This window comes from Nyctibius grandis, chromosome 4 (genome assembly GCF_013368605.1).
Source record: "Nyctibius grandis isolate bNycGra1 chromosome 4, bNycGra1.pri, whole genome shotgun sequence".
Lineage (NCBI taxonomy): Eukaryota > Metazoa > Chordata > Aves > Nyctibiiformes > Nyctibiidae > Nyctibius > Nyctibius grandis.
In genome coordinates this window covers 37,132,060-37,157,010 of record NC_090661.1, presented here as the reverse complement: position 1 = coordinate 37,157,010, position 24,951 = coordinate 37,132,060, and the positions used below count along the sequence as shown (strand labels likewise).

Below are 24,951 nucleotides of genomic sequence, written 5' to 3'. Positions count from 1 at the left end.
ATGCACAAAATATCTTCAGAGAACTACACTTTTCTATTTTGGGCATTCAAATTGTTTCAGTCATATATTTTATATTTCAGTTCCTGCATGTGACTTGTCACCCACTGTGGTGGGTTGACACTGGCCAGCAACTAAGTACCCAACCAGGTGCTCCCTCACTCTTCGCCCCCCCCTCAGCAGAACATGGGAAAGAATAGGAAGGGCAAAAGTGAGAAAAATCTGTGGGTCAAGATAAAGACAGTTTAATAACTGAATGAAAGAGCCAATCAACCAAGTGATGCAAGGGCAATCACTCACCATCTCCCACAAGATGCCCAGCCAGTATCCGAGCAACAGCTACTTTGGAATGACCGCCCCCACGTTTTTATTGCTGAGCATGATGCTGTATGGCATGGAACATGCCTTTGGTCAGTTCAGGTCAGCTGTCCTGGCTGTGTCCCCTCCCAACATCAAGCTCACCCCCAGCCTACACTCTGGGAGGGCAGAGTGAGAAACAGAAAGTCTTGACGCTGTGCAATCACAGTTCAGCAACAGCTAAAACGTTGGTGTGATTTACTCACAGATGCAAAGCACAGCATCATAGGAGCTGCTATGACAAAAGTTAACTCCATCCCAGCCAGACCCAGTACACCCATGCATGTAAAAATCTGTGCTTGTTGGAAACATGGAAATGTTCATTCTTATGGATGCATGTATGTATGAATTTGCCTAGAAGCAAAAATGTTCCCAGATCACATACAATACCAAAGCATTCTGACCTAATCAATAATCTCCTTTGAGATACTAAAATCGTCACCATTTAAAACAAATTTTACTTTCCCGTTACTACTCATTGCCCATTTTGTGTAAAAAAAGAGATATCATATGCTAATCTATTATCAGAGTTGCATTTTTCGTCTCTTCTGTTTTCTCTAAACTGAGATATCAAACTTTACTATACTTAATTAAAAGAAAAAAGTGATCCAGAATCACTGCAAGTGACTAAGTAGAATTACTAAGAATTACCTACCGAATACAACAGAGTTTTGCTTAATATAAAAATAGCTGCATATCCTGCTTCATTTTTTAATGGATCTATACAATAATATTAGACACAATGCTACAAATTCCTGAGCACTGTCAATTTTCACTGATGTTTAAGATACAGATTCTTACAGACTCAGTTCAAAACTGTGACCCAACAATTCATGTGCTGACTTCAATGGATCTGCACAAAGCCTCTTGGGCCTTTTTGTGTAAAGCTGCTACAGTGAACCTTGAAAAGCTGAAGCAGTATAGCCATTTCTCTTTTTAATGTCAGCTTAAGATATGCAAAAGCATACTTAGGTATGGCACATGGACAGCTGCAGACTAATAGCTACCAAGCAAGAATATTCTTACCTCACAAAATAGCATATCTTTACACACAGCATGGAAGATTTATTTTCTAAAGCATTAAGATAGGTAGAAAACTGTTAAGGAAAACTACATCCATTCACATATGATGAGAAATGTAACATGCTTGATATTTCCCTACCTGTAAGCAATAGGAATCATCCTACTGATGGCATATAATACCAGATCAGGGTTTTACACAAGTGTATAGAAAGTATATCCCAAGATTGTTAGCAAAAATTTATTGTAAGTATGACTACTATGAGTAATACTGATGTAGCTGCCCAAGTACCGAGTAGTGTTAAGTAGTGAAATAATTCTGCTTTCTACATGTGTTTCTTTGCAGCATGCCTCACAATTTCTAATAAAACTCATGCACTTGCACATCTCACTAAAATTTGAAACAGTAATACCAAATTTATCAGTTACTGATTTTATGAAGAAATGCTTTTCAGTCAATTACAATTCACTGGAGCTTTTTATAAAAAAGATGCTGTTTTCTTTTAAATATAACCAGTTGTATACAATGGTAGAGAAAAATGTGAAACGCCTCTCCTTGCTAACCTCACATTTCTAACTACGCAACAGTTTTTATTTGACTTGCTGTGACAACTGGAAAGAAACACCCATGTTTTTAGTCTATTAGTTCTATAAAACATGTTTTGATATTGTAGCCAATGTCTTTTGAAGACATGGAAAATCCATTTGGAAAATGTATTATGCATATCTTGAGTCTTCTGCTGTAGATTACACACATATTTTCAGGACTAAAAACCATAATCTAATGCAAATACCTTGTGGATCCTCCCACTATCTGATTGAAACTAACTGCAGCCTAAATCTACCACAACCGAGGGGACATACCATCCACAATTTAAGCACCCATATTAAGTGCTTAAATTAGGCTGACTATAGAACCAGTTAGGTCTGAATAAGTTCCCAAATATTTTGAATGACTATAGAACTAGTTAGGTCTGAGTAAGTTCCCAAATATTTTGAATGACTATAGAACTAGTTATGTCTGAGTAAATTCCCAAATATTTTGAAGGGCCCCAAACTGAATGTCTGAAGTTAGATGGCTTACAAGTCATCCATAACCATCTAAAAACACTCATGTAATTTAGGGGATGGAAAATGGTGAAACTGGGACATTTCAAGGTTTTTCAAAATACAAGAGCCCAGACTATCTGATCCATTCAAAACTGTTTTTACCTTTCAACATCTTTACAGGGAGCTATATACAGAGTCAAAAACCAAGCTTGCAAAATATGCAAGTCTGATAAAAGTTTGAATCACTTCTCTGACTGTAAAAAATGTTACTTCTCAGAAACATGCAAGCAATTATTTTCTTCCATTTTCAAAGAGTGCATGAGCCTAAGTTAAATGCAACACTACACCACAGCTATAGCTTAGCACACTTGATGTAACACTTGTGGTTAGAGAAGCAGCAGGACAGTCAAAATCAAATGCTATAATAAAGCTGTGTTGTAAATGATGCTGCCTTTAAAAGCCAGTAAGATACAGAGTTTGGGGGAAGAAAGGATTATCTAAACTAAACTGTACCAAAACTGGCTGGAGATTCTTAGCATGTCAGGTCTGCTTCCTGTACTATGCTCATCTAATTAGGAGCAAACATTCTGTAAAGCTAAGAAGTCAGGTAATATATTCCACAATTAAAAATTGCTAAGAAAGGCTAGTATTGCCCATATGATCTAGTAGCTTTGTTGTGAAAAATCTAATGAGCCAGAAACACACATATATAAGTCCAGGCAGTCACCTCAAAATGGGAACAAGTAGGAAGGAAAAGCTTATGATTTATTTCAGCGCATTGTAATTTTGAGTGTGTGAATGAGAAATAATATTTGTTGAAAATTTTCATCTCCAGATGATAACAATCAGAATATTTTAAAAAATTACACTTTTGTTCTTTGCTCTTCTACTTGTATGAAGGACAGAGAGAGATCTGAAACCTAGGCCCAGGTTCACAGCACCTGAGGTGCCTACATTAATCTAACACCTCCTAGATATTAATTTATCCTACTTAAAATCTGAATTGGAGTTTCATCTTCTTCTCTGTGGATGATAAACTAGTCCAAACAAAACAAAACAAACAACAAACCCCAACCCTAAAGCAAACAAAACCACACTATACAACCAAAAACTGTAAAGAACAAGTATATTGTTTAATTAGTGGAACAGTAATACACCCATAGATTGAATATCCTCTACTTACCCATTTTGAATTTGTCAAGTTATCTAATATTACCTTAACAGCAGGTGAATATTACAAAGGATATAGATCCATGAGTTTCTGGAGCATGTCTGCAGAGGAGATGATAAACTGATGCATGGTCAGAATTATCTTTAGCAGCTGGTTGTTTTGATATGCATTTCCTTCTAAATCTGAAAAAAAGGAGGAGTATTCATATTGAAATCTTGGTATACCTTGATAAACAACTTGCAAGAAGCTTTTTCAGAATACTAATTCTGATCAGGCCTGTTCACCTACGCTATTTCAAAGATAGCAGTAACTTACTAACTCAGGAAGTGCATAATTTTTCTGATGATAGCTATACAACAGCAACTATATTTCACTACCAGGATTTGGAAGACCCTTGCCAAAACAAAAAAAAAAAAAAAAAAGGCAAGAAAAAAACAGCTGTGTCTCAAAAGCACGCAAAATATCCAGATAATTACACATAATGATCTCAGACAGCAATGTACTTAAATGCTTAGCTTTAGGCAGATGAGTATAACCTTTGAAACAAATTAATGAATTGCAGAGCAAAAGAATTCAGTTACTGATCCACATCAGTCAGTCAGTGGCATGACTGAATTAATCAAACAGAATGGCAATATTCTTAAGTGTTTATGGGGCTTTTTGTATAGCTGACATACATAATACTAAAGAATATGCACACGTTAGGATCTATACCTAGATGCACATGGAACGAGATATAACATATGCAGAAGCCCAGAGGTTAACCTATGCCTACTCCCAGTGGTGGACCTAAATGTCCTAACACACTTCCTTGAACTATACGTTACAAGGATTTCACTTGAAGAAGGTTTTTAGACTACATCTGTCTTCTGGGTCTTGTGGGGTTTTTCTCCATATTCAGAAAAGATCAAGGACATCAAATGTAGCAGAACATTTTAAAAAGTTTCCATTCCTGTGACAAACACAGTAGTGAAAGTGTTTGTAAATATTAACAGATTATGTTTTTCTACAGCCTACTATGAGAGAACCTAAGTAGCTTGAACTGTAATTAGACACCCTTTCAAACACAAAAGGGAATTTACCTTTTTGAATAATTTTAAATACATTGTCCTCTATGAGGATAAATGTAGTTATCGCTTAAAACAGCAATAACAGGAACAATACAGAGAAGCAATGCACAATAAGACAAAATGGAAGAGGCAGGCGAAACAGCAGATTTGCAGCATATGAAATGGCATCTATTACTGGGGGGTGGGGTGGGGTGGGGTGGGGGGGGGGGGTGGATTTTTTAATTGCACAACACCAAAAAGGAACATTAAACTTAGCCCACTTGCAAAACAATATAATCCATGTTAGTCATTGAGCAAGAGTTTCCATGCCGTTCTACAGGAAGGTACAAAATGTGAAGAGAGAACCCCAGAGCCCAGGCCTTTCCTTTTGAACAATACATTGGATCTTTGGTAGAACTAATAAACCCCAATTTCCTCTCGATCCGTCTCCTCTGTTCTTCACTCCACAATAGTCCTATTCATGCCCTTAATCACTACACTCTCCCCTGAAAGTCTTTTCCTTCCCCTCCCCACAACAATGCCATAACTCCTCACTCATGCTTAAAGCTATCAGCTACACAAAAGCAATACATGCTGTGGTTGAATCCAAGCTGACTGGCCAGACAGCAAATCAAATCAAATCAAACCAATGCTGGGCTCACACAGCTGCTCCTACACCAATGCAGGCACTGATCTGGATGTCTCTCTTCTACACAAGAAATTCTTTGAGATTCCTACTTTTCCATCAAATTTAGTTTAAGCTGGCAGATAGGCTGACTCTACTTCACGGAGAGTAGATGTAATTTAGTAGAAAGGGGACTCAGGATGGCCTAGATCTGTAGATTACAAGTGAAGTTACTGGTTTAGCTGACTGTTTGAAGCCCTGAAAGCAGAGGACATGCTGGGTATCACACACATTGTGCAGGTAAGTTCATTCTTCTAGCAAAAGCACAGTCAGTTTGGAGGAAACTCAATACAATAAACAGTCTTGAAATATCTTACTACAGCCAGCCGCTCAGGCAAGACAAGCAGAAAAATCCTGATCAGTAAATTCTGGCAGAGCCTATATGAACATGCAGCAACCCACTCAGCACTATCAAGCCCAGAATGAGAACTTTATGCACCAGGTGATTTTCAATACTGAGCATGAGAGACCATTTTCTGAATCTACCTTCTGTAGTTACACTTAAATTGTAAGGCGCAATTCTACCTACAGCGATATGGGCGAGGGGAAAGTCTGCCTGTCCTACAGCCCCATAAATGAGAGCAGTATAGATCCCAAGTGACTAAAAGTTCTTGAGCTGCCTTTTGACTTACACTAGAAGTTCTCAGTTTTATAGCATGAACCGAAGTTTATGCATTCCTTGTTTGTGTTTTCACATAATTTCATTCATTACCTAAAGAATCTTTCTGGGATATAAACTGCGTAGGCGTTACAGCAGGTGCACTGAGGGCAAAACAGCGAAGTATTCAGCCAGAGAAGTGGGAAATCTGCAGAGGAAGGCTGGGACACCAGGAATCAGTACTTATTCAGGCCTTTAGTATTTGGCATTTTGTACTCTTCCTGTGTCTTCAGGAAGAGTAAAATTATTTTAGGCTTTGCACACAGAGGCCTGTATCAATTTTCATCCATTTTACAAAACTGGGTGTTCTGCCAGAGCCACCATCCAACAGCTCTTGTTTAATCAGAAAAGCAGTTCAATGTATGCTTAACTTGAAAGCCAAATGGTTATGTGCACACGTACTATTAAGTATACACAGCTGTAATTACATCACCAGCTTTTCAGAAGTGCTCAATATAGATCATGTCCAGCTGACAAAGATAGCAACTAACTCTCCTAGCCGTTTCTCCTCTGTGTGTATTCCAAAATCCTCTGCCATACCATAACACAGCTACCCCTTGGCACCAGGTTCCAGATTGAATTTCTGTCCTCTAGAAGGTCCCTTTTCCATTTTACTTTTTCCATAGATGCAGAGAGAAACGGTATGTTCTGCCTACTCTTAGTGACTAGGTCAACATGTTTTTGTTATTTTCTTGCATAATAAAAGTGCATTTATGCTTCACAACATCCAGACCTAATTACCTCACAACAGAGAGACTTCATTACGATGACATGAAATTATTTTGCACACATTAAAGCAGTACTAAGTTTTGTGCTATCCATTCTCTCACCCAATTAAAAGGCTCATCTCCACAAAGAAAAACATTGTATTAGTCATGGTTTACAAAATAAAACAAACGCTCTGCAGCAAAAAATCTTAAGATTCCCAGTACAGTTCAGCAGGCAAGCCTGCATGGAATTGTAGCAGCACACAATTTTACGAACACATGCAGCATCAAATATTTAATGTCTTCCTGCCAAGTTTTAAAAGGAAGCACTTTTCAAGTGCATACACCATGATATAGCAAATGTTACTAAAAAGAAAAATATTGAATCTGATTCTTCTTGCATTTGTATTTCACAAATTCATAATTGAAAAAAATCCATGGAGTTAAACTGGTAAAAATGGGCCTTATGTGAGAGAAGACTCCAGCTCAGTTTCGGTTTTAGAACTGTCATTGGGTCTTTCACATCTCTGACCACTACGTCACTTCTTTTCGGAGAGCTAACCTGCTAAACAGAGCTGTCTGTAAGGATGTAACAAAAATTATGGTAAACTATCTTTGTGCAAATGGTGGAGCCAGTAAGAGGGCTTTCCTGGCTGTGTTGCAGGAGTGTCTCTGAATGCCTCTGCAGCATTCTCTTGAACCTCCAGCAGTGTGTGTTAAAACTCTGAGACTCATTTTCATTTCCGTTTGTATACCTGTTTCTAACCACACACCCTGCTGAGCAAAAACCACTAAGTGAATACTAAATAAAGTGATATGGGTGTGTTTCAGTTAGTCAATTTACCTTAAAGAAAGCTGCAAAATACTGCATAAGCCTTAGCTTTGTTTCACTGCAGCAAAATACAAATAACCCACTGGTTACATGCTTTTCCTCCTGTAAATGCACTTGTTGTACTAAGATGTTTTAATAAATATTCTCTGAAACAAACAAGGAAGCAGGAGTTGAATATACTTTTCCAGTATTTAACTACAAGTGAAAGCACAAGGACATTTAAGGCTAAATATTTTATTATCTATGTAGCAACACAAAGCCATTAAAAACTACAATTACAAAAGTCCCATTGCGTGTGTGAGATTCAGAACACACAAGGGTAAGAACACCCTGATCTATGCCCATCAGCCACTCTATTGCACGATCCAATTGGTGGCTCCTGTAATCTGTGATTTAGAAATAACTGAAGTATCACTTGTTCCTAGAATAGTTGAAAGAATCAAAGAACTCAAAATCCAGTAAGCAAGGCTTTAAGAGCAAACTGCCTGCTTTTCACCAGGTCCTGATGGCCACCAAGCCTGTGGTAAATATACTTAACAGAAAGAGTATGTTCAATAGACAAGACTGTTGAACTGAGACCTTCCCACTCATGAGTGCAATGATAAGGCAACAGGAAGAATGCCAAGGATGTCTTAACTGAAATGAATTGTGCAAGAAAGAAAAGTTCGCTTTTCTAGGTCTGAGAGGCCTTTATTTCATAAGCAGGTTCCAACTCTATCACCTAGCATACAATTTGAAATTAATCAGAAGTGAATCACAGAGCACTGACATTACGTGATCAGTGACTAAGCTACTAGAACATGAATAACTTCTTGTAAACTCCCTTAAGTCTTCCAGTGGTTACCAAAAAGTAGCACCAAAACAAATGCAATGCAAGAAAGCATTAAGCAATTGCCAGGCGATCTTATTAAGTGCAAAGCTAAAAGTCGTGGGTTGCTATACTGATGTGCTACATAGAATTCTTGAAGATTTCCACAAGGTGATTTTTTTTTTCTGGTGGCTTAAAGAAGATGGTGTGGGGATAGAATCATCACAGAATCACAGAATCTTAGGGATTGGAAGGGACCTCAAAAGATCATCTAGTCCAATCCCGCTGCCGGAGCAGGATTACCTAGAACATGTCACACAGGAATGCATCCAGGCGGGTTTTGAATGTCTCCAGAGAAGGAGACTCCACAACCTCTCTGGGCAGCCTGTTCCAGTGTTCGGTCACCCTCACCGTAAAGAAGTTTTTCCTCATATTTATGTGGAGCCTCCTGTGTTCCAGCTTGCACCCATTGCCCCTTGTCCTATCAAGGGTTGTCACCGAGAAGAGCCTGGCTCCATCCTCATGACACTTGCCCTTTACATATTTATAAACATTAATGAGGTCACCCCTCAGTCTCCTCCAAGCTAAAGAGACCCAGCTTCCTCAGCCTCTCCTCATAAGGGAGATGTTCCACTCCCTTAATCATCTTCGTGGCTCTGCGCTGGACTCTCTCTAGCAGTTCCCTGTCCTTCTTGAACTGAGGGGCCCAGAACTGGACACAATATTCCAGATGCGGCCTCACCAGGGCAGAGTAGAGGGGGAGAAGAACCTCTCTTGACCTGTTAACCACACCCCTTCTAATACACCCCATAGAATCATAGAATTGTTTTGGCTGGATGGTGTTATAAATGTCTGCAAAGATTATTAAAGCAGCATGTGATTTGAAAACTGAGGGAACTGATGTTCTTAAGGTCTCAAAGACCTTGATGAAACACACAGACATGTACAAAATACAGAGGTACATGTGGCAGTACATGCTAGGGTTTAGTGACCGAACTGAAACAACCATAAGTCAATGTCTCTAACCCACATGCAAGGTGAAGTACTCGAGATAACCTTAGAATAGCTAGAAGCAACCAAAATTGTATGGAATATTTCATGAGTATTTCACGGATACTTCCTGGAACTTCCCTTCACAAATAGGAAACACTCTGTGCCTCTTCAGCTTAAAACTTATGCAAGACATAGTAGTCTTCTTACTACAGACATATTATTGCTGCATTGCAATTTGGTACCCCATAGCAGAGGTAGTCATATAACTGTCTTCATTAAATTGATCACATTTGGTCAGAATCAGATTCATAAGAAGGCACCATCCTGCTCAGCAGTTATGACACCATCATTGAAGGTCAGCAAGCAGATTCAACTTAAACTAGCATGTTTACTTTTTTGAGTTGGAAATAACCTTTATTTTTTAATGACCGCTGAAAGCTCCACTGATGGCAGAAATCAGGGCTAGGAGCTAAGGTACTATATTCCCCTGCTCCAGTGCAGAATCAGCTTTCTCGAGGCCAGTATGCTTCAGAACCAGTTTAATTTGTTGTTAAAATTCTACAGTAACAAGGATTTCACAGCCTCTGTAGCTGGCTTATTCCAGCACTTGGGCATCTCCATCATTAGAGAGTTCTCCTTACTGTCAACTGGGGCACCTTAAGCCCATTATGCCCGGCCCCCAGCAGACAGAAAAAAAAAAAAAACATTCTCCTTCCCTTATCAATGTATTTTCTCTATTTAAGGATTGCTTCCCTCATCTCTTTTCCAAGCTAGGAAACACCAAGCTGACAATTTTTTTCCTCAGAAGCTGGGTTTTCTAGATCTGTGGCCAACTTTGATGTCCTTTTCTGAACCCTTTGCAGCTTGCACCTTTGTGAAGCAAACCTGAATATAGTAGTCCAGAGGACGTCTTAGCATCATAGTCAGAATATTATTTTTAATATCCTGTACATAATACCTTTATATACATATAGATTTTTATATATGTAAATGTACATGTATAACGTATATATATAAAAAGTTAAAATAAGCACGCACATCCCTTTATGCACGCACTTACGTCCTCAGAGTTTCTGCAGTGGTACAACATCACTGAACCTTTTTCAGTTTTAAAACCCATCTTCACATTGAGATCCTTTTCTGCAGAAATGCTGTATATCAAGGACTTTACCGTACTGTTTTTGCAATTTATACCCTAAGTGTAGAACTTTGTACTGGTCCTTAGTGAATTTTTCTTTATTTCAGATCAGTATTTTAAGTGCTTAATGTCTTTCAGAAATAACATAACTTAATTACAGTGTCCTTACAAAGATGACGCACTAATTAGGTAAATGAATGATTGTTTTAATTTTAGCTGCAGCAGAAAGCAGGTGGAGTCTTGAGCTCTACAGCTTACATTTAATTCTATACAGGATGGTGGTGTTCCCCCTCACGCAACAAGAATGGTATAATGTTTAGCAGACAGCACCAAAATACTCAGGGAATTGCACTAAAGCTTTTTTTTTTTTAAATTGGCTTATTGTCCATACATGCTTGTAACTATTAAGTGAGTCACACATAAATTTATTTACACAAGTAATTGGTCTTAGGAGGAAAAACTCCAAAATTAAAATGAGAACAAATAGGTATTTTCTAGAAAGGAAAGAATCATACTACTTTGTGATTGATCCTGCACCAACAGAATCCTAAACAAGCCAAGTAAACACAGACGTTGGAATAAACCCTACAAACCTGATGTTTCTCCAAGTCTACTTACCCCTTCAAACTCCCTACAGAATGGGGGGATGGGGAGACACCCACTACTGTTCCTCCAAATACTTATTAACAATGCAGATATATCCAAGACACAAGTGAGTCTAATATGCATCCGAAAAGGATAAGAAGTCTGTTCTCTGTGAGGGCAGCGAATGTTAAGGAAGAAAAACCTCAAGGGAAAGCCATTACCCTCTCTCAGAAACAGCTTTTGGAAAGCTACATCTTGCAGAAAGAGCTCTGGGTAGGTAATTCTTTGAAATGAAAACACAAGATAAAAGCTCTTGTCAAGGGGAAACAGGATGATTTTGAGAAATTAAAATGTACTTCGAGAGAAACCAAATGAAATGTGGGTGGAAAGCATTCCATTAGCCTTGGAAATTCAGATCAAGTACACAGAACAAGACAAAAAGTTACCACCCTCCCCCATACTTTGTTCTACAGCATGTTTAAAATACTGATTTTAGCAAATTTAGATGAGAACTTTTGAATCAAATAGTCTTTTTCTCCAAAGCCTACAAACCATAATTTGAGAGTTCAAGATTTTTTCAAAGCTTTAAATCATGATACTGGAGCCATGTGCAGCTTTTGAGCTGCAGGCAGCTCTTGAATAATTCAAGTGTAATGCCTGTCAACACAGCTGTGCTGGCATAAGCACTGATGTATGATAAGACAAATGAGACTCCCAGAACAGAATCAGAAACTTCTGAGGCCAGTATCACTATTTGACCACTGAACCCAGCTGCATGCTTACCACTTACTCATCCCACAACTGCCGTGTTTTATAATAAGGTTCTCTCTACTGCATGATCGATCCTGGGGCAGTCAGTCATCAGATGCAAGGAAGCATGAAGTCAGCTCCATCCAAAGATTCAAACTGTAAAAACAGACTAGCAGACACCAAGCTGCTTTCCTCTCAGGGACCTGAAGATGTTGCAGATTGCTTAGATCACAGTTCCTGGCCTTGATTTTCATTCCTGACACTTGCTCCAACTCTGCTCCTGCTCTAATACTTCTGACTTACTGTTTCAGGTTTCCTGCCCTTACACACCTCAGCTTCCTAGTCTTTGCTCTAACTTCTAGATACATTTCTGGAATTTGAGTTTACAGACTCTCTGGCAAACTAACTTCTAACCCAGCAGTTGGGGCATGCCTTCTCATACTTCCCCATCAGCGAGCAGGCTGGGGGTGGGCAAGAAGCTGGGAGGGGACACAGCCAGGACAGCTGACGCCAGCTGACCAAAGAGAGACTCCATACCATATCGTGTCATGCTCAGCAATAAAAACTGGGAGGAAGTTTGTCAGCGCTGCCATTGCTCAGGTCCTGGCTGGGCATCGCTTGGCTAGTGATGAGCAATTAGGGTTTTTCACATTACATGTTTTTCTTGGTTTTGTTTGGGTTTTTTGGTTGTTGGTTTTGTTTTGTTCTTTAAACTTATTAAACTGTCTTTATCTCAACCCACGAGTTTTCTCACTTTTACCTTTCCAATTCCCTCCCCCATGCCACCGAGGAGGGGTAAGTGAGCAGCTGTGTGATGCTTAGCTGATGGCCAAGGTTAAACCACAAAAGTTCATCCATATAGACTGAAACATCTCTTGTTCACCATGGACCAAAAGAATGAAAGTTTCAAGAAAAAAACGCAGCTTCATTCCAAACTTAACACACATCTAATCACCAGGTAGCACTATGAAATATCTGCACACAGAAGCAGCTCCCCAGTTACTGAATCAAGCTAGCTGCAGTATGCCAAATTTTCATCAGAGAAACATTCCCACACTTTAAGAAGTGTAAGCTTTACTGGCCCCACTTTATCAGTTGGTCTAGCACAGATCAAGAGTCTTATGCCTCCTAAGTACTGTTGCAGGGCATTTCTTAATATTACTAATAAAGGTATCTGATCATTTTGTATGTTATTCAACCTAAACAAGTACTTTTTTTTTAAAAAAAAAGTATACTTTTAAAAGAGTAACACTACATACTGGAGATGGACCTTAAACACAACTGGTTCTCCTGGAGGAAGAAGAAGACAATCTCACGCATACCCAAAGTTAATATTTTGAAAGTGAATATTTAAAAAAAAAAATGTAAAAGTTAAAATACAAAAGAAGTGATAAGGGACATAACTCCTTTTCCTTTTTCTTTTTTTACTTGCTATTTGATCTGGGTGTGAGCTGTCCTGGGGGGTGAGAAATTCTTTGCCTGTGAGCTGTTCTAGGGGTTGAGGAATTCTTTCATTCTATCTTATCAGCCTGATGTGTAAATTAACTGCCTAAGCACATCTCAATAGAACAAGTTGCAGAACATTAAGGTTATACAAAACCCAGCGAGAACTGGTCTTGCGGTTTGAGCCAAGATCTTACCACGCCCGTGCAAGAAGAAAAGGTGAGAAGTGCACAGCGAGGAAGACATATGGCCTTCATCCCTGAGACCCCGGCCCACGACCACCACGAGGAACTTATTGTAATAAAGACCGCCTTCTCAGGAAAAGTCATGAATATGTATAGGCGTCCTTGAAATTATGATGAATATGTAACACTTTGCCACATAAATACAAGCTGAATTACCGCGAAGATGCGCACGACTTTGGTGGGACTACCCCCCGTGCTGCCCAGCGCTGAATAAACATACCTACTTTACAACCTTGCCGGTTGTGGAGTCTGTTTTCCGCACGTCAGAAGCTCTTGACATCTCACACCACTGTTCTCTGCAAGAGGAGTTCTGTATTTTGAAAGGAAGCTATTATGGCATATCTCTAAATGATCTTTCATCACAATATAGGTGGCACGAGGCACTGACTCTTTCTTTACATGACCTCTATATACATTTGAGTATTAAAACTGCAGTGTTTGGGGATTCCTGAAGTCATGACCAATGCAAATGTAATCTTAATAGCTACCAACAGGTACTCTCTTATCTTTGCCTTTTGCACCTTCTTACCTCAGTAATGGGGGAAAAAAGTAGCATCATGTTTAGAAAGTTATCTTAGCTTTTAATCTCCAGCCTGTCCTGCATAACAGAAAAATCCACTGAACTATGTAACCGTCTAAGGGAAGCCCCTTCTTTTTCAGACTTTTAAAAAAGCAATGCAAAAATATGTCTTCACACTTGGTGATACACAGCAAAGCACTGAAAGACTTCACACTAAAGCACACACAAAGAAAACCAAATAACACAGAAAATAAAACGCATGGGGAAGCTGAAAGAACAAGTGACATTTCTTGCTTCAACTTCATACACAAATTGAGGAGAAGAATTAAATTCATACAATGTTCTCAGGAGAATGAATTATTTTCTGTTGCTATCTAAGCTTTTTGCATTGCTAAATAAAAGTTATATTGTTTTTTTCTGAAGTTATATTTAGAGGTATGAAGATAGAATTTTCTGCCATATCCGTGGGGTAAACGTAAGTAAATGGGAGAGTAAGCAAGCAGTCTGTTTTCTTCATCTTCTTTTATTACTTATTTCTTGACTTTGGAAAATTATATTGAAAAGACTAAAGTCAAATTAGCTAAATAGAACTTTAAAATATATATAAAGATATTTAAAGTTTCTTCTCCTTGGGAAAATTTTTTCCACAGACATCAGGTTAAAAAAGAAATCTATTTTCGTTTTGGTACAATCACAATTAACTTAACAATTAGCTTAACAGCACTTAGTATTCTCCAGAGCAGTAACTACTCTTCTGTTCCCACAATGTCATTAATTGATCGTTAACATAGTTGCTGTTGCCAAGCGATACTAAAGTTTTTGCACTGTATTTGACCAAATCGCACCCAGATTACAATGATCAACAACATTTTAATACAGAACAATAACGTGAAGAAACTTTAACTGCTTTTGGGGGGACTGGAGACCTCAACATTCAGCCTTAGGCTTCAGGGGCAAGGGGTGGAACCCTGCAAGTTTGTGAAGCATGAGATAAAAACAAATGACTGTTCAGGCAAATCTAACAGAAAAAAGTAAATGACCAAAGCTGCCTTCCGTGGGTGTGCATATGCCTTGAAAGTCGTAACTGATTTTGAATCAGAATTCTATGTTAGAATTTCGTATATGGTAAATTTAGTAAAAGGATAAAGATAAACTTGGTACTTGTACTGAGATTGTTTTACTAGTTATTGTATGTTTTAACCAGACTGGAAGAATGTACATATGTTAAGAGTAGAATGAGGTTTTTTAGATAACTGAAAGCGGAAAAACAGGATAAAACTTTCAAATTTTCCGTATTTCAGAGGAGAAGATGGCTACGGTTCTCCTAATGAGTGAACTCTAACTTGCCTGTTTCATTGTTTGCAAAACGGATGCAATACTTGCCGGGCTCACGAAGAATTCCTAAGACTCAATATGTTTTTTGCATGACATTCACACAAAAGTGAGCTATAAAAATATCAGTTCCCAGAACTAGACAGGTCTGCTAATGTAGTTATTTTTTATTCTAGAAAATTTTAACTATGATTAACTTGTACAGTTTTAGGCAGCTAGTGCCTAAAAGGCAACCAGCACCAGCACCTTTGCCAGATTTCTGATTTCTATCAAGAAAATTCTGTGGCATTTTTCATCCAGTTCAGTCTGGAAGTGGTTTCCAGAATTTCTCAGGTTTGCTTACAAACATCTCATTTTATCACACATTGAGGCAAACAAGCTAGTTTAGCACTGATCAGACACCGCAGAACACTTCACATCACAACCTACTTATGACCATCAGAAGTTGCAAATTGCACTATGTTCACATAAATTCTATTAAGAACATTGTTAATCTTTCAGGTTATGATTTTCAACTTCTTTCAAAAGTAGTAGCCATGGGTTTAAATCTTATTTTAATTTTTTTTTTATTGAAGATTGACATAGCAGTATAAACAACTAACTCCACTGCAAACAGTTTATCGTGGCTGAGCTACTACATAGAATTATGTTACGTGCTCTGGGAAATGTTTTGGTTGCTTTCCTAAAGCCCTTTACTTGCATCTCTCTTAACAAACCAGACACAGGGACATTGCATGGTGACATGCATTTAAAGATGACATTTCATGATTTTTTTTTTCCACTGAGCATACATATCTTGTCTAGCAGTAACTGAAGTGCCTGAATTGTAGGATAAGCATAGGTCTTCTGTGTGCTACAGTAATCATGCTTCCAGTAATCAAATATAAGAAGCAAACGAGTAAGATTATGCACTCAGAGGTTAAGGACTGAAATACCTTCATAATATTAAAATTTTGAGATCTTAGGGATTTCTCAGCTCTTAAATGACCCTCGGATGTTTTTAGGAAGACACAAGTGTTTCTATAAATTATGACTTTCAAGCGCAGTCTTGGAATTGTTTGTTAGGTAGTTCTAAGAAACGTTTCAGGACTTTACTACAGACAAAGTAGGGAGACAGCAAACTGACACGATGCTGAAGATTCACTTTGTCCTGATTGCAACAGGGTTTTTAAACACTTGTAAAAACAATGTAAACAAATGTTTTGTGTGGGCAAGGTAAAGGCCCTCTAACCCTACATGTCTATAAGCTTGAATGCATGTTAAAATAGTTAATCAAATCTTTGAAAGGTGTATTTGTTTAAAAAAATAAACACACTTAAACCTTACTCAAGATTTAAAAAAATATACATTTATAAGATAAAGATAGAAGCTTACAGTCAAAGGAAAGAAATAGGGACTTCTTACCATCCACAAACATATAGTGAAGATGATACAAACAGAAAAAAAAATCTGCTAGAATAGAAACTGACTTGCTTACACATAGTCAGAACATCAAGCTCACAGTAGCAGGAGGATAGCCTAGGGTGAAAAATGTTATGAACAATTATTATGTCATTTCTATAGTTAGCAGATATACAGTTAACAAATTAAGATATGCAGTGAAGTTAACACTGCTGACATATTTTTCCTCTCTGATCTGTAACACTTTCTGGACTAAATATATGTTAACATGCATTTATGCAGTCTCCCAAAGATTACTATACGAAGAGCTAGGAAAAAGTAGGGCTGCGCTACTAAGCATCTGCTTCCTGTGTTCCACTGAACTGTCAGCATTAAATAGTCAGTATGGCTGTGGACCAGCAAATTAGACCCTACTCTGTTGGTTTCAACAACAAAGCTGATAGAATAAGTGTCTTTACAACTAGCAACAAAGTAAGAGACAGTGCCATACTGACTTTCAGAGAACTGTCTACCAGTCAAAAGTACATTATTTTCCAGGTATTTTATATACTACATAATGGAAAAAAGTGGCTGCAGGGGGTTAAAGTCACTGTTCCGCTTACAGTTCCACTCCAGAATCACAGTTGCTAATGAAGATTTCCTCCCGAATAAATTATCTCCCTCCTGAAGCTGTCATATTCCAAGCCTAGATCTATTAATTACTTCTTTGCTTCCCCGAACTCACAGCTTCAACCATCTTGTTGCCAATTGAACATCTACCTTTAATTTTCTCTTTGTGACCTTTCTGTTCAGAATTAACCTCCCTAATGGAGAGGTTTCACTGAATCTAACCTTTCTACAGCCTCTGTATTTTCTAGTATTTTCAATCATTTTACCCTATCTCCCGCTCTCCTCCCTTCTTTGATTTCTCTTTTCCTCCACTTCCCTATTATGACTTCTCTTTCTTTCCAAACGATCACTTTTTCATCTTTAAAAGTTATTGTCAGCTCCACTTATATGCTACATTTCCCCTTCTTTTCTAAGGCAATCACATGTGATGCATTTACTTGCGTTCTGTAACTCTTCTTGTCAATCCAGATGATAGCAGTAACAGCATCCTGTAGCTACTTCGAATGATAAGAGATCTTCCAAGTCATGTAGAACATGTTTTGAATCACTGTCCTGTATAACCAAATCTCTTCTCTTTAAACTGATGAGAGAGGTTTCAGGACCAATATTCCTTTCTAAGACACTTCCTGCCTTCAGTCTCTCATCACACTCTTTTCCTGAACTCTTGACCTAGCTTACATACCAGCTTTTCTTTTAGCAATTCATTTGAAGGATGATTGATCTTACTCATCCTGACACAACCTTTCATAGGACTTGAAGAAACCTCTACTTTCAGCATTTCCTTCTCATCATGCTATTGAATAAAAACTGATGTAACGCTGATCTCTCAGATGTAGTGATCATCTACATGACTTCACACTACCTCATATGACCCTCACTTTTTCTGTCTCTAAAGCACATGCCTATCACTCATCAGTTCAAGCTGAAGACTAAATTTGAGAGGTAAAAGAACACACACTAACTATCCCCAAGTAGATGTTTATGTTAATTACACTGAGTAAGTTTTCGGTCTTTTCTAAAAAAAAAGAAAACAAAATGCCTCCTAACTCTTTACTTTTGGAATTAGCAGGTACAACACCACCATTGTAATTCACACTATTCTGTTCACATTCTAGCGTGATCTTCTACCCAGCGCTATTGTAGACCCATGTGCTGGTTTTGGCTGGGGTAGTTAATCTTCATAGTAGCTAGTATGGGCTATGTTTTGGATTTGTGCTGAAAACAGTGTTGATAACTCAGAGATGTTTTAGTTACTGCTAAACAGTGCTTACACAGAGTTGAGGCCTTTTCTGCTTCTCACACTACCCCACCAGTGACTGGGATTGGGGTGCACAAGAAGTTGTGAGGGGGTGCAGTCGGGACAGCTGACCCCACCTGACCAAGGGAATATTCCACATCATATGTCGTCATGCTCAGCATATAAAGCTGGGGGAAGAAGAAGGAAGGGGGAGGATGTTCGGAGTGATGGAGTTTGTCTTCCCAAGTAACCATTACGCATGATGAAGCCCTGCTTTCCTGGAGATCACTGAACACCTGCCTGCGGATGGGAAGTAGTGGATGAATTCCTTGTTTTGCTTTGCTTATGTGCACAGCTTTTATTTTATCTATTAAACTGTCTTTATCTCAACCCACGAGTTTTTTCACTTTTACCCTTCCAATTCTCTGAGCAAGCGGCTGTGTGCCTCTTAGTTGCCAGCTGGGGTTAAACCATGACAACCCACAGACAGTATCACTAACTCCAAGATCCAGTCTTTGTTCCTCACCTCCTTAGCATCGGTTTTGGATTGACTTGGCTCTCTAGACAAAACTGGTCTTTCTACAAAACGTCCTGGAATCCATTTACAACACTGTGGCAAAGCTTAGCCTTCTCACTCTTAACTTCAGCTTAGCATATCCCCCTTTCTCATTTTTTCCCCTTATCCATACTGTAAGATAAATAACTTATACTTGTGTTCTTCACATCTGTAAGTGTGTACTAATTCTTAATACCTTCTTGGTTAGAGCTTCTTGTGATATTCTCTGCATATATGGCAAAAGGCTGCCGGCTTCCCTTTACATATCATTGTTGACAGCAGCCCCTCTTACACATAATTTGCTTTTTCCACACTTGCATAGTTGAGTCCAGGAACATAAATTCAGCTCCATACTTTATATAGGAATTGTATTTGTAACTGTAAGCATAATATTAGCAAGTGCACTACAATACTAACATGATGCAGTATATATTCTGAAATGTGACGCATCATCATCTCTATCTACTGCTTATTGTTCTCCTTAACCCTAGACAGCAAATGAATCAAGGCTTTTTCCAGAAAGTAAACTTGAAGTATACAAAGGAAATCTATGCTTATGTCTTGGGGGGTTCTGTATTTTTAATATTAAAAAACTTGCTCAGATCACAATAATGAATTTCTAGAATAATATACAAAATGTTATAGGTCAGCATATCTGAGACTGAAGATATAACCTCAGTCTGAATAGAACTATTAGAGTACAGGGTAATAGCTTTACTTTAGTACTATGCATGGGAAGAAACTTGCTCACTCAGTTTACTTGTAATCATTCAGCACTATGCTTTTTTCCCCCACCTTTTTTCTCCCTACCACTACCCCTCCTCAAACTCCCAGATTAAAATTTTTTCAATTTCTTATTTTATTGGCATGATGATATGAATGAATTTTGCACAGTGTTTTTGTTGGTAGCTACAAGAACATTCTTTAAGGAACTTCATTATGTAGGTTTTCTATAGTTGTAACAGTTGCACTTTACAATTTATTTAAATACCATGCTCCAACATATCTTAAGAATATGCATGTCATAGAAGATGTACAAGTACAGACACTACTATGAATTGCCCAATGAAAAGTCTGAAGTTCTGCAGCACACATCATAATTCTAGCAGTCCTTAGTGAGTTTAAGATTATGTTTGCAGATGCACTACAATTCACTTTGCTAGACCTACATACCACTTGTCAAGGTTCAAGAAAACCCTATTTAGTTGACTATGGTAAATTCTCTAACTGAACTATGAAACCCTTTAGAAATATTCACACGCATATATAGCTGAACTGGGCAGGTACACTTGCTTTTCTTTGTCACCTTAGTCCTTACAATATATGGATGCCCAGGAATCTGAGAACACATAAGGATGTCTATGCTGATATGCACAGAGTATTAAAAAAGTATTAAAATAATTAAACCAGCAATAATGTCCCATTCAGGGTTTCACCTACACTACTTTAAATCAATCACTGTAATTGTTTTACTAGATTGTTATAATGTTGTATTTATAACACTTTTTTCATAAAAATGTGGACACATTAATATCAGTCAAGTAGTCACAATATTAAAACTGTATCAAGGTCTTACACACACTCTAGATGTCTTATCTCACTCACAGTGATCCAAAACTTACAAAAATATGAATAGACATTTGTTTAGGAATTAAGGCTTTATAGCAGTTCAGTGGATATGTTCTTTACAATAATTAAATGGAGAAGCCAAAAAGAAACAAAACGTTACTAAAAATTAAATGTTTCGTCAACTTTTCTCAGACATGCATTTCTCTGCACATGCTGATTAGAAGGCTTTAAAGTTTAAAAAACATTCCAATGAATGTGAAAGATTAGTCATTGTTTATACAGTATTTATGTGCTGTATCACTAGATCAGCACTATGTGTTACTATTTAACTATATAGATTAATTATTTTAGAGCTTAGTGGGTGTTCAAGTACATTTATTTTCTAAGGACTACTCTGCAACTAAGACTTTGCCACATATGCTTTGGGAATAGCTCATAGCACTGAAAGACACAGCATTAATGAACAGATGCACTACTTATAAGCAAATTATTGAGAATCATTTTGAGTGCCTTCAGTACTAATGTATTTTAATAATAGAAAAAATGCATTTACTAATGAAAAAGTTGGAAAAGAAAACTTGGGATATAGGGCTCAGGCAACAGTCATGCTTGTCCATATATTACAATTCTTATTGTAGAAGACAAATGGATAACTGATAGGCTCAAAAAGGTATACAGTTGTGATTTTTGTTTTGTAGAGAAGCAACTTTAAATCTATACTGATAATGCAACACACAATCCAATGTTATTTCACCTAGTTTAAAAACAGCCTTGCTCTTTTCAAAATGTTTAATATAAACACATTGTTTACACACATGATGAGAATATTACTGCAATATGCAAAATACAATGATTACTTGCTAACGTTTACCAAATTGGTACTTGAAGGAACAACAAAAAAACACACATAAAAATATAGATGACTGGCGGTTGTCTTACTCTCTCAAGAAAAAGCAGTAGTCCCACTAATCTCTTAGCATGTATTACACACATATGCACAAACAGATCTACACACCTATACAAATATGCAGTCACCTACCGTATACAAAGTTCTCAGTTACGCCTTTCTACTCCACTAATAAATCAATGTAACTCACTAGTAAGTGACCTAAATGTAGCCAGGACAGAAACAAACGAATATGATTCTAAAAACCTCCAGACACTCACCAAAAGACTGAATGCAGGTTTCAAGAAGATCTTCCAAAGTGGCCCCTTTGGCTAAATGCCCCAACGGCACCATTGTGACCTGGGTAAGATTTGAAAGGCTGGGACAATGACCGATCTGCTTCAGCTCAAGTGCCGATTCCGGGGCAGAGCTGCATGCTTGGGCAGGTTGCCTAAAAGAAAGCACAATAGTGAAGTAAACACAAGAAGATCGAGTGGTAAATTTTACGCTGCATGGGAAAGGAGGAGATATTTAAAGGACAATTAACTCCCTGTAGCTAGGGTGCCGAAATCACCCTCCCACTTAATACGTACACCAAAGAGAATGCTCAGTGAGATTTTTTTTTTCTGCTAAATGTGGACTGTAGGGCACACGGTTATAGAGCTCCTTGAATGATCTGTCAAGATTACCAGAAGTCGTTTCTTTGCTGGGGAGTTATGTTTACATTACAACTTCAGCACAAGCATAAAACCCCCTCAAACTATGTAACAGGAATACTGTTATGCAGGAATCTACCACCACATATTTGTGTGCCTACCAAAACTGAAGGACAAAAAAATTAGACAAAAAAGGACAAAAACTATAATCAAATATTACACATATTGGAAAATGCCAGACTAGCTTTATTAATTTCATTTGGAAAATCACTATCAAGTAAACAAAATATCAGTGCAACTTTACAGTGGAGTATTTCACAATTTAAAAAAAAAAAAAAAAAGATTAATCTGCATCCGTTCTATACTATTATTTCCTACTAAGTTGTTTTAAAATTGCATACCTGACTAAATTAACGTCTTTAATAATAAAGGTAAAAGAGACCAAAATAAAGCACATATCTAGTTTTAGGCTTGTATTTTGACCATATATTATCTTAGACTTCAAGAATGTGTATGTTTACAGGTAATATTAAAGGCTGTTCATTGTTTGCATACAAGTTCATAATTCTGTGTGAAATAGTAAATAGGCACATTATTACATCAATGAAAAGTGCTGAAACATTTTTGCCTGCAAGTAACAGGAACCACCTCAAAATCTGACTTGAGAGTACAACCATACAGTTCACAACAGGGAAACAACCAGTGCTGTTTCAATAAAACCTGAGTTTATTTCAGGGACAATTTACACTCCACAGTCTTCCTAAACAGACTCCAGCATATTTAAGATGCTATCTCAATCTTTCATTCAGTTTTTCTTGGAACACTATGCAAGGCTTTATTAATAAACTGACAGTCCTGGGAAGAAAAGGCATAGAAATTTATCCAGCGTGCGTACTACATACAGATAGGGAAGATAAAGACACAAACATCCCCATACAGGCACTCCTGGATGGAGTTGGAAATATGCATGCCTTATGAAGACAGACTGTACCCTACCTCATCCCAGTGAATTTCAAGCCTTATCTTGAATTTCTGTCTCATTTGAATGCTGGGAAAGCCATGAAACTGCACACGATGTCACTTACAACCCAACACAGACCCCAGGCCTCCACAATTTCAAAGTCAGGAAAGCACATGCCTGACACTGCAGAGGTAGTGACCATCACTCAGCTCCTCCGTAATGAAGCTGACAGAGGCTATGCAAAGAATGTTCTCTTCCCTTCCCCCTTTCTCTAAATTTCCCTCTTAGCTTTGTGATCTGACTTCCTGTTCTCATTTTAAAAGAGCAGGGGCCTGAAGACCTTTCAGGGTTTTCTTTCCACAAGCTTAAACCCCTCTCCCAACTTTATTCCAGTGCCCCTACAACACAGGGCAGAGTATCCTAGCAATGCAGTAGTAGTAAAGTAGGAGTTGGGGCAAGAATGTATTTTAGGTCTTGGCAACACAGTGTAGAGAACCTTAAGTGTTCACACCCCCAAAACAGTTTACAATAACATTGTGGCCGACTTGGCAACACTGAACAGGCACAACTCAGCCGGTGACACGTCGGAAACTAACCATTCTCTATAACAGATCCCCTTGCAGCAGTCCCTTGACATGAAAAATAGATTAAAGGTGTGCTGGGGGGCGGCGGGGGGGACACAGGCGCCCTGCATTTCCACTGCACGCTGTTTGGCCGTGGGGAAGAAACCACAAACAAGTGACCACCAGCTCGTGCACTGACACCCGGGCAGGCGGCGCTTCCCCGGCGAGGAGTGGACAGCCTCGCGCCCCGGCCCCGGCGGCAGCTCCGCGCCCCACCGGCAGACCGCCGGCTGTGCCGCAGGTAACCGGAGCCCGGGCGGCCGCCGAGCTGCCCCTCCCGCTGGGACCGTACCGTGAGGCTCTTCCCAGTCCGTGCTGACCGACATGCCCGGCGCACACTTGCACTCAAAAGGGTGAAACGAAATCCTCCCCCCGCACGTCCCCTCCCGCGCTTCTTTCCCTCTCTCCTGCCCAGCTGGGAGGGCCCCGGCCGGCCCCCGCGGAGCCCCAGCCACCCGGACCACCGCCCCCGCGCCCCGCGGAAGCCCACGCCGGCTCCGCCGCGGAGGCAGCATATCCACCCCTCCACACGGCCCCGGGCGGGCGCCTCACGTTCTCAGGCGCGGCGGCGTGTGACCCCGAGACCCGCCGCAGCCCGCCCCGCCCGGGGCACCGTCCCGCCGCGGAGAGCGACAGAATAAAACAGCAACGGCGAACTCACTGGTTTTCTCTCCTCTTCCTTAAGGTTCCCATGCCGGTGCCAGGCGCGTCTCCGCCGCCCGGCCGCCTCTGCAAGCGGCACAGGGAGCGGGGCTGCGCGGGGCGGAGAAGGCTGGGGGGAGCAGCGCGGCCCCGTGCATCGCCTCCTCCCGCCTCGCTGCTCTCCCGCTCCCCGTCTCGCCTCGTGAGGAGTCTGAAACCGATTCAAGTGGGGCAGCGGCAGCCGCCACCCGTGACGAGCGCAGGCGAAGATCTTATCGGCAGAAGGAAGTACGGAGCTACTGGGCTGCTCTTCTCTGAAGCCGCCGGCTTTACCAGGTACCGAAACACTCTCCCGCTCACACCGCCTGGCTCTCAAGCGGCGAAAACTTTTTCCACGGCACGACTCTGGCCCGGCAGGGCAGGCCAGGCCCGCCCCTCTGGGCAAGCCCCCTCCCCGCGGCGGGCTGAGTC

General features: G+C 39.5%; 1 protein-coding gene across 1 annotated transcript in view; it reads right to left on the bottom strand.

The window, feature by feature from the left end:
• RASGRP1 (RAS guanyl releasing protein 1) overlaps positions 1 to 24,746 on the bottom strand; it is a 47,535-nt gene extending 22,789 nt beyond the window's left edge. The window contains exons 1-4 of the mRNA XM_068398089.1: positions 24,500 to 24,746; positions 21,880 to 22,049; positions 3,672 to 3,777; positions 1,381 to 1,443 (exon numbers count right to left, since the gene is read on the bottom strand). Of these exons, the coding sequence (XP_068254190.1) occupies positions 1,381 to 1,443; positions 3,672 to 3,777; positions 21,880 to 22,049; positions 24,500 to 24,531 (371 nt within the window). The 5' untranslated portion in view covers positions 24,532 to 24,746. The remainder of the gene's footprint in view (positions 1 to 1,380; positions 1,444 to 3,671; positions 3,778 to 21,879; positions 22,050 to 24,499) is intronic.
• Between the last annotated feature and the right edge of the window lie 205 nt (positions 24,747 to 24,951).